Here is a 9,940-nt window from a genome sequence, read left to right on the forward strand (position 1 = left end):
TAGCGAAACGACTGTGTCAACATTGAGATATTTCATTTTCTTTGAGATTGGTATGTATGACTGAATAATAAATTCTACTCAGTGCAATCTATTTCTGTGCCAGGATGTGACTTTATCAACTGTGTTTTGCTGCCATCTGCAGGAAAGGTCGTTAAACTGTTCCAATGGATCTCTTTTTGAATTACAGTTGTAATTATTAAAGTAAAAGGAACTTAGTCACAGCTTGATATAAATATACATTTCATTATAAACCAGTAACTTTTTTAACATGACAAATTTGGCCCAAAAGATTACATTTCATCAAAGGCAAATATCCATCCACCCATTTTTTACCGCTTGTCCCTCTAGTTCTACTGTGACTTTTTTAAAACATTTTTCTTAACTAATAACCACAGGTGTTTTTGTTTTTTTTAATACATACATGTGTTAGGTTTAATCAATCAATGTTTATTTATATAGCCCTACATCACAGGTGTCTCAAAGGGTTGCACAACATGGCCTACCGCTTGGTGGGTGAGTTGCTGTTGTTCCCAAACTCTTCAATGTTCTTATAATAAAGTTGACTTTGGAATATTTAGGAAATTTTACGACCGGATTTGTTGCACACCTGGCCTCCTATGACAATTTCACGCTGGAAATCACTGAGCTACTGAGTGCGGCTCATTCTTTCACAAATGTTTGTAGAAACAGTCTCCATGGTTTTAAGACATGACATAAAGGTTTTACTACTTACGTATAAAATACTACAAATCTTGCTCCAGCCTATCTTGCTGATTATATCAATCGATCAATCAATCAATGATTATTTATATAGCCCTAAATCACTAGTGTAAAGGGCTGCACAAACCACAACGTTATGTATTGTACCATATGTCCCGGCAAGAAATCTGCGTTCAAAGGACTTCGGCTTATTAGTGATTCCCAGAGCCCAAAAAAAGTTTGCGGGCTAAAGACCGTTTTCTATTCGGGCTCCAGTACACTGGAATGCCCTCCCGGTAACAACTCGAGATGCTACCTCAGTAGAAGCATTTAAGTCTCATCTTAAAACTCATTTGTATACTCTACCCTTTAAATAGACCCCCTTTTTAGACCAGTTGAGCTGCCGTTTTTATTTTTCTACTCTGCCCCCCTCTCCCTTGTGGAGGTGTTGAACGGGGGGGACACAGGTCCGGTGGCTATGGATGAAGTACTGGCTGTCTATAGAGTTGGGACTTAGGATAGACCGCTCGTCCAGAGTCGGGACCCAGGATGGACCGCTCGCCTGTGTATCGGTTGGGGACATCTCTGCGCTGCTGATCCGCCTCCACTTGGGATGGTTTCCTGTTGGCTCCACTCTGGACGGGACTCTTGCTACTATATTGGATGCACTTTGGACTAGACTCACACCGTTATGTTAGATCCACAATGGATTGGACTTTCACAATATCATGTTAGATCCGCTCGACATCCATTGCTTTCGGTCCCCTGAAGGAGGAGCGGGGGGGTCCTCTCCAAGGTTTCTCATAGTCATCATTGTCACTGTCACCGACGTCCCATTGGGTGTGAGTTTTTCCTTGCCCTGATGTGGGATCTGAACCAAGGATGTCGTTGTGGCTTGTGCAGCCCTTTGAGACACTTGTGATTTAGGGCTATATAAATAAACATTGATTGATTGATAGATGGTTGGATGTGCTTGACTTTATACACCTGTGGCCGGGCCAAGTGATGAGGACATCCGATATTGATAATTTGGATGGGTGGCCAAATACTTTTGGCAATATAGTGTATTAAGGTCATTTTCAAGAAGGATATTTAAAGAGAAACAACATCTTGTGAGACGATGTCGGCCAACCTTCTGAAGCTGACTGAGCTGTTCTGGCGATGAAATTCTCGCCATTTCCACTCGAATAAGCCGCTGACGAGGGGTACCACTGGCTTATACAACGTCAAATAGGTCCTACTTATTGCGAGTTCTTTTTTTTTTTCACTTTTAATATGATTTTTTACTTTTTAATTTTGACAGTACCACATTACATGTTTTAATTGCCTTTTGATTGAATTTTAAATGCGCCAGAAAATAAAAAAGTTTTGTAGAGTGTTGATGTGATCCAATGAATGGCCAGTAGGGAGTAAATGTGCTCCTGTATAGTATTACTCCAGCAACGGTCATGTGGGGACATCAAATATGGTATTTTGAGAGGTAATCTTTGATGTCGGACATCACTGAAGACCTCAATGGGAAACGCAAGGCCTGCTGCTGCTAACAAATGTAATATTATTTACAAATTTCCAAAAGATGGCGCTGTTGTAACATCTATATAGTTTGTGTAATTGTCATCTTAATTGACTGGATACAAAAAAGATTAGTAAAAGTGGCCAACAGATAAAAAAACATTTTTTTTTATTGCCTATTGAAGTCAGGTACAACAAAAAGTAACTTGGGATATAATTCGTTATGTCCCGCCATCAAATAACCTATGTGGTAATTGCGTATAACTCTTCAAAAAGGTAACAGTTGAAGAATATTACGCATGGCATGGCCCGCGATTGTCTAGAGAAGCACAAGAATTACCTGTTTTATGCTTTTTTTTTACACACTTTTCCGAGATAGCCTTCGTAATTTTCACAAGGGGGGAAAATATGACAAAGCTATTTCTTAAGAATACTTCTCCAATGCTTGGAACCCACCATCTAGGAACTTAAAACCTTTTGTTCCCATGACCCTTTGAGTTGTGAGACTTTGGAATGAAAAAATATACTGGACCATGACACGGCTCAGTCACTGTCTGAATCAGTGGAGGTGGAGGAGGAGGAAGAGGAGCTTTCCTCTTTCTTCTTCTTCTGCCTCTTCTTGTGATGCTTCCCATGCTCCCGTTTACTCTTCTTACTTTTCTTCTTGTGGCTCTTCAGTTTCTTTCTCTTTCTTCGCTCCTCGTCATCCGACGTGGAAAGGGACCTGCTGCGCTTCTTTTTCTTTTTAGTGGCCTCATCATCATCATCACTTGAAGCTGAAGAAGACCTGAGAAGCAAAAGAGCCCTAAATATTTATATTTAAAAGGTGTAGTTATTTAAGTTGCATACTGCAGTTGAATAATACTTTAATACAGTTCCAAAGGTGGCAACAATGATCAATAAAAGTGGTTAACAACCACCAAAGGAGAATAAGTTATGTCCACTAAGTTTTGATAAACTAAATATATAATTACAATATATTGGTGTCTACCTTAGCAGATGCAGTACTCCATTACAAAGTTTTGTGGAAACCATTTAAAGTGTTTTTTTCCAATGAAGCAGGCAAGGCAACAAACAAAAAACGAACCTCCCCGCCACTTTTTCAAGTAAAAATACAAATCAAAGCTCATACATGTACAGCGCATTTCCTTTTTCCACATTTTATGTTACAGCCTTATTCCAAAATGGAACAAATTTCATTTTTGTCCTCAAAATTCTACAGACAATACCCCACAATGACAATGTGATAATGATTTTTTTATTTGGCTAATGTATTCGAACTAAACACAATCACATGTACATTCGTATTCACAGCCTTTGATCAATACTTTGTTGATGTACCTTTGGCAGAAATTACAGCCTCAAGTCTTTTTGAATATGATGCCACAGGCTTAGCACACTTATCTTTGGCCAGTTTTGCCCATTCCTCTTTCATGCACCTCTTAAGTTCTATCAGATTTGATGGGAAGCATTGGTTTTCATCCAGGATGTCTCTGTACTTTGCTGCATTCATTTTAGTTTATTTAGGGAGGGGACCAAGTTCTGTCAGAGCTACAGCATTCTTCTGTGGAGAGAGGAGAACCTCCCAGAAGTACAACCATCTCCACAGTAATCTACCAATCTGGCCTGTGTGGTATAGTGGCCAGACAGAAGCCATTTCTTAGTAAAAAGTTTGCCAAAATGAACCTAGAAAAACTCTCAGACCATGAGAAAGGCATCATGTTTGGAGGAAACCAGGCGTCATTCATCACCAGGCCAGTACCATCCCTACAGAAAAAGCAGGGTGGAGGCAGCATCAAGCTGTGGGGATGGTTTTGGGGGACTAGTAAGCATAAATGGAAAGATGAATGCAACAATGTACAGAGACATCCTGGATAAATAAACACTTCACATCCAACCTGAAGGAGCTTGAGAAGTGCAGCAAAGAGGAATGGATCAAACTGCCCTAATTCATGTGTGCCAAGTTTGTAGCATTGTATTCAAAAAGACTTGGGGCTGTAAATGTTGCCAAAGGTGCATCAACTAAGTACTGAGCAGAGGCTGTGAATACTTTTTTAGTTTGAATAAATTGGCAGAATAAAAAAAAAACATTTTCGCATCTCGGATTGTTTTTTTTAAATACGTTGCAAACTGCAACATTACAAAATGTGGAAAAAGTGGAGCACTGTGAATTCTTTTCCGGATTCATTGTGGAAGAACTGTAGTTGTTAACGCAAAAAAAACGTAATCTACCTCTTTCTTGTTTTTCGGTCTTTGCTCTTCTTCTGCTTGTGCCTCTCTTTTCTACGATTGTCGCCTGGAGAGTCTAACACAGGGAAAGTCAGACAAATACAGGCAATAAAAAAAAAAAATACTAATAGTAGACCAAATAACAATCCGCAGTATAAGCAACAACACATTGCAGACAACATCAGTGTTTCTCACAGGACTATAATCCTTTTGTGGTTGGGGTGTAGGGGGGTGTGTGGTCTGTTAAGAGGCAGAGTTACAATGCAAACCGCCACCTAATGTGCTGAGTTGAAAGGACAATCTTCATTTACAGAAAGTCCCATTATAATGTGTTTATGAGCAAGGGCAAACAGGTAGCATCAAATCCAGCTGTGGAAAGCGTCATGTTTATCAGATCACTTACGACTTATCAAGGGGTACTTTTAAAGTGTGATCACAGTAATGTTGTCTTACCTCCACGGCGAGGCCCGCTTCTGCCCAGTTTCTCGTTGCGTTGAACAGGAGGGGCTTCCTCTTCACTCTCCTCAGTGCTGGTGCTGCTTACATCCAGGACAATGTCTTTCTGGGGGTCAACTCTCACAAAGTTTCTGCACTCAAATGTCAAGTGGCCCGCTAAAAACATAGAGGTATGGACATTAATTAATATATATATATATGATACATATGAAGACAAGTGGTACAGAAAAGACAAGGAGTTGCATTGTATGGAGGTATGGGTACCGAATCTGGTACTTTTTTGGGACCGATCAAATCTAACAGTCCTATCGGGCACCATATCCATGTAAAAATCCAATGGTGCCATGTTTAGGTACCTGGGTTGCGTGTGACATCATGCCTGATGAAAGTTTCAAATGATCATATATTAAAGGCCTACTGAAACCCACTACTACTGACCACACAGTCTGATAGTTTATATATCAATGATGAAATATTAACATTGCAACACATGCCAATACAGCCTTTTTAGTTTACTAAATTGCAATTTTAAATTTTCTCGCTAAGTGTCGTGTTGAAAACGTCGCGGTATGATGACGAGTGCGTTTGACGTCTCGGGTTGTAGCGGACATTATTTTCCAGCCCGATCCAAGCTATAAGTAGTCTGCTTTAATCACATAATTACACAGTATTCTGGACTTCTGTGTTGCTGAATCTTTTGCAATTTATTCAATTAATAATGGAGAAGTCAAAGCAGAAAGATGGATGGGGGAAGCTTATAGCCTTTAGCCACAAAAACACAGCCGGTGTTTCCTTGTTTAAAATTCCCGAAGATGAAGCTTTACCATGGATCAGAGCGGTCAAGCGAACATGGATCCTGACTACATGTCAACCGGCAGTTTTCGGTGAGAAAATTGTGGTAGTAAGTCGCCTCTTACCGGAGACATCAGCGGAGCTTCCGTCCTGCTGCAGCTGCCGTTACTTTCCTCAGAGACTCTGCCGTCAACACACCCGTGGCCACACCCCTACGACTTTCAGGTACTATTTAATCTCACTAAATACTAGCAACACAAAATCAGATAAGGGATTATCCAGAATTATCTTAGTAAATGTGTCTAACATCTGAATCGCCTTTTTTCTTTTATTTACGTTTTTTTTCTAGTCCTTCACTCTAAATTCCCTCATCTACGAATCTTTCATCCTCGCTCTAATTAATGGGGAAATCGTCGCTTTCTCAGTCCGAATCGATCTAGCTGCTGGTGGCTATGATTGTAAACAATGTGAGCATGTGAGGAGCCCTAAAATCCGTGACGTCACGCGCACATCGTCTGCTACGTCCGGTAAAGGCAATGCTTTTTTATTAGCAACCAAAAGTTGCAAACTTTATCGTCAATGTTCTCTACTAAATCCTTTCAGCAAAAATATGGCAATATCGCAAAATTATCAAGTATGACACATAGAATGGACCTGCTATACCCGTTTAAATAAGAAAATCACATCGCCCGATTGTAGCTGAGATAGGCGCCAGCGCCCCCCGCGACCCCAAAAGCTAATAAGCGGTAAAAAATGGATGGATGGATGGACATTTTAGTAGGCCTTTAAACCCAATGTATTGTAGAAAAGCTAGAAACATGTTTACTTACGATATCCACATTTTTTGCACCCAGCTCTGATGTTGTCCTTATTCGGGCCTGGATAATAATTTAAAAACATAGTTTAGAGTGTGTCAACTAAACAAGGCATCACAGAAAGTAAATCATTGTAGGTACGTTAAAATTACATTTTTAAGAAAATGAGTGCCACTACTTACACCGAAGGAGAGCACTGTTTAAGCTTGTAAAAGCAACTTCAACAATAGCGAACACAATTGTGGAGTATATTTAATCATAAAAATTAAACTTGTACACAAATATAATGATTTAAATCATATAATACCTACCCGGAACAGCCATTATTATCGTAAGACGAACAAAGCACCGCGAAACTAGCTAAACAAGTCTTGCCGTCCGCCACTCAAAATAGGACCGGAAGGAAAAATGCTAGAAAGTGTTGTTCCGTCATGTGTTCCCTTATTTGTGTCCTCCCCTTGATACAAGGAAAACATGCGTTTTATTGTTCATATCCGTGTTATTAATTTCTTCGTTGCACTTTTTATTGATGATAAATGTATGGTAACAACACTGTGGATGTTGAACACATTATTGACATTAAACACCAGCCACAGAAGAGCAGAAAGCGCGACAATATGTGTCTTGCCGTACTAAATCTCAACGCTAAATGTCGCACTGCTTCGCAAATTAGGGTCACTGGCAGGCCACAGCATTAGGTACCCTTGCACAGTCTTATGCTGTTAGAAAAAAATATAAACAGTCACAAAGAGTCGTGAATACTGACCTTTTATTTCAAACTATATTTTGCCATAGCAGTTAGATGCAACGTTAAGGAACTACACGAGGCACTTTTTTTCTATTTCAACCTTTCTGCTAAATGTTATAAACCTAAAGTATTCAAATTTTCCATCCATCCATCCATCCATCATCTTCCGCTTATCCGAGGTCGGGTCGCGGGGGCAGCAGCCTAAGCAGGGAAGCCCAGACTTCCCTATCTCCAGCCACTTCGTCTAGCTCTTCCCGGGGGATCCCGAGGCGTTCCCAGGCCAGCCGGGAGACATAGTCTTTCCAACGTGTCCTGGGTCTTCCCCGTGGCCTCCTACCAGCTGGACGTGCCCTAAACACCTCCCTAGGGAGGCGTTCGGGTGGCATCCTGACCAGATGCCCGAACCACCTCATCTGGCTCCTCTCGATGTGGAGGAGCAGCGGCTTTACGTTGAGCTCCTCCCGGATGGCAGAGCTTCTCACCCTATCTCTAAGGGAGAGCCCCGCCACCCGGCGGAGGAAACTCATTTCGGCCGCTTGTACCCGTGATCTTATCCTTTCGGTCATGACCCAAAGCTCATGACCATAGGTGAGGATGGGAACGTAGATCGACCGGTAAATTGAGAGCTTTGCCTTCCGGCTCAGCTCCTTCTTCACCACAACGGATCGATACAACGTCCGCATTACTGAAGACGCCGCACCGATCCGCCTGTCGATCTCACGATCCACTCTTCCCCCACTCGTGAACAAGACTCCTAGGTACTTGAACTCCTCCACTTGGGGCAGGGTCTCCTCCCCAACCCGGAGATGGCACTCCACCCTTTTCCGGGCGAGAACCATGGACTCGGACTTGGAGGTGCTGATTCAAATTTTCTCCTTGTATTAATTTTACCTGAAAGAAAGTAAAGGATTCTATGAAAGAACAAGTTCATATTTTATTGATGTAATTTTCAGTATTGTAGACCAGTGGTTCTCAACATTTTTTCAGTGATGTACCCCCTGTGAAATTGTTTTTAATTCAAGTACCCCCTAATCAGAGCAAAGCATTTTTGGTTAAAAAAAAAAAAAAAAAGATTAAGAAGTAAAATACAGCACTATGTCATCAGTTTCTGATCTATCAAATTGCATAACAGTGCAAACTATTGTTCCTTTGTAGTGGTCTTTCTTGAACTATTTGGAAAAAATATATATACAAATAACTATAAACTTGTTGAAAAATAAACAAGTGATTCAATTATAAATACAGATTTCTACACAAAGAAGTAATCATTTACTTAAAGTGCCCTCTTTGGGGATTGTAATTTATATCCATCGGGATTCATGAACTTAATTCTAAACATTTCTTCACAAAAAAAGACATCTTTAACATCAATATTTATGAAACATGTCCACAAAAAATCTAGCTGTCAACACTGAATATTGCATTGTTCCTTTTCTTTTCACAGTTTATGAACTTACATTCATATTTTGTTGAAGTATTATTCAATAAATATACTTATAAAGGATTTTTGAATTGTTGCTATTCTTAGAATATTTTAAAAAAATCTCATGTACCCCTTGGCATACCTTCAAGTACCCCCAGGGGTACGTGTACCCCCATTTGAGAACCGCTAAGAGGCCTGAAAAGTGGAGGTCAACAAGAGGATGTGACACATAGGAAGCAAGGACATGAAGTAAACAATAATAGAGATGGTAAATATTGATTGATGGTACCAATAAAGTTTTTAATGGAAGCGACAATAACCTAGAAGAGAACGTCTTTTTATAACGTATGTAGTCATTTCTATTACTCATTTCAATAACATTTTACAACCAAATCTAATTTGATAATTATAGAGATTAGACACGCCATTGGACAGAGCACCTTCCCTCAATAGATTGAGATAAAATCAAATAAACAAAATGAAACACTGATGTGAAGAAAAAAATGTAGTGTCCGCAGCCCGTGGTTAATTTTTCATTGGCCCCCAACACATTGTATACACATAATTGAACACAAAAAAAGTTTAAAAACATTTGAAAAGTAGGCCAAAAAAGTATAAAAAAGGTAAAGCAAAAATTGCTGAAATGCTGACGGACAGAGTGTTGACTTAAAGGCCTACTGAAACCAACTATTACCGACCACGCAGTCTGATAGTTTTTATATAAATGATGAAATATTAACATTGCATCACATGCCAATACAGCCTTTTTAGTTTTCCTAAATTGCAATTTGAAATTATCCGGGAGTTTCTTGTTGAAAACGTTGCGGAATGATGGCGTGTACGCCTGACATCACGGACTGTAAGGAAATATGAGCGCTGCGCACACACACAGCTAAAAGTCGTCTACTTTAACCGTATAATTACACAGTATTTTGGACATATGTGTTGCTGAATCTTTTTCAATTGGTTCAATTAATAATGGAGAAGTCAAAGTAGAAGGATGGAGTTGGGAAGCTTTAGCTTTTAGCCACACAAACACACGGTGATTCCTTGTTTAAAATTTCCGGAGTTGAAACTTTCCTATGGATCAGAGCAGTCAAGCGAACATGGATCCCGACCAAATTTCAACCAGCAGTTTTCGGTGAGAAAATTCAATCAATCAATCAATGTTCACTTATATAGCCCTAAATCACAAGTGTCTCAAAGGGCTGCACAAACCACCACGACATCCTCGGTAGGCCCACATAAGGGCAAGGAAATCCACAA

General features: G+C 40.1%; 1 protein-coding gene across 2 annotated transcripts; it reads right to left on the reverse strand.

The window, feature by feature from the left end:
* Nucleotides 1-2,363: 2,363 nt before the first annotated feature.
* srek1ip1 (SREK1-interacting protein 1) lies at nt 2,364-6,944 on the reverse strand. Of its 2 annotated transcripts, none has more exons than XM_061883313.1 (5): nt 6,815-6,944; nt 6,519-6,566; nt 4,894-5,052; nt 4,444-4,516; nt 2,364-2,998 (listed from the first exon to the last, which is right to left on the reverse strand). In XM_061883313.1, the coding sequence occupies exons 1-5, from the start codon at nt 6,825-6,827 to the stop codon at nt 2,755-2,757; spliced, it is 537 nt and encodes a 178-aa protein (XP_061739297.1). In that variant the 5' UTR covers nt 6,828-6,944; the 3' UTR covers nt 2,364-2,754. The 2 variants fall into 2 exon arrangements, with proteins under 2 accessions (XP_061739297.1, XP_061739296.1); XM_061883312.1 differs by having other exon boundaries at nt 2,364-3,016.
* Nucleotides 6,945-9,940: the final 2,996 nt, after the last annotated feature.

Source organism: Nerophis ophidion, linkage group LG22 (assembly GCF_033978795.1).
Source record: "Nerophis ophidion isolate RoL-2023_Sa linkage group LG22, RoL_Noph_v1.0, whole genome shotgun sequence".
Lineage (NCBI taxonomy): Eukaryota > Metazoa > Chordata > Actinopteri > Syngnathiformes > Syngnathidae > Nerophis > Nerophis ophidion.

Bases quoted from the DNA above. Each gene is read 5' to 3' on its own strand.
- srek1ip1 (XM_061883312.1), bottom strand. The intron at 5,053-6,518 runs GTAAGTAAACAT...CTATGTTTTTAG, and splicing joins GTGCAAAAAATGTGGATATC to CGGGCCACTTGACATTTGAG. The intron at 4,517-4,893 runs GTAAGACAACAT...TCCCTGTGTTAG, and splicing joins AAGCGGGCCTCGCCGTGGAG to ACTCTCCAGGCGACAATCGT.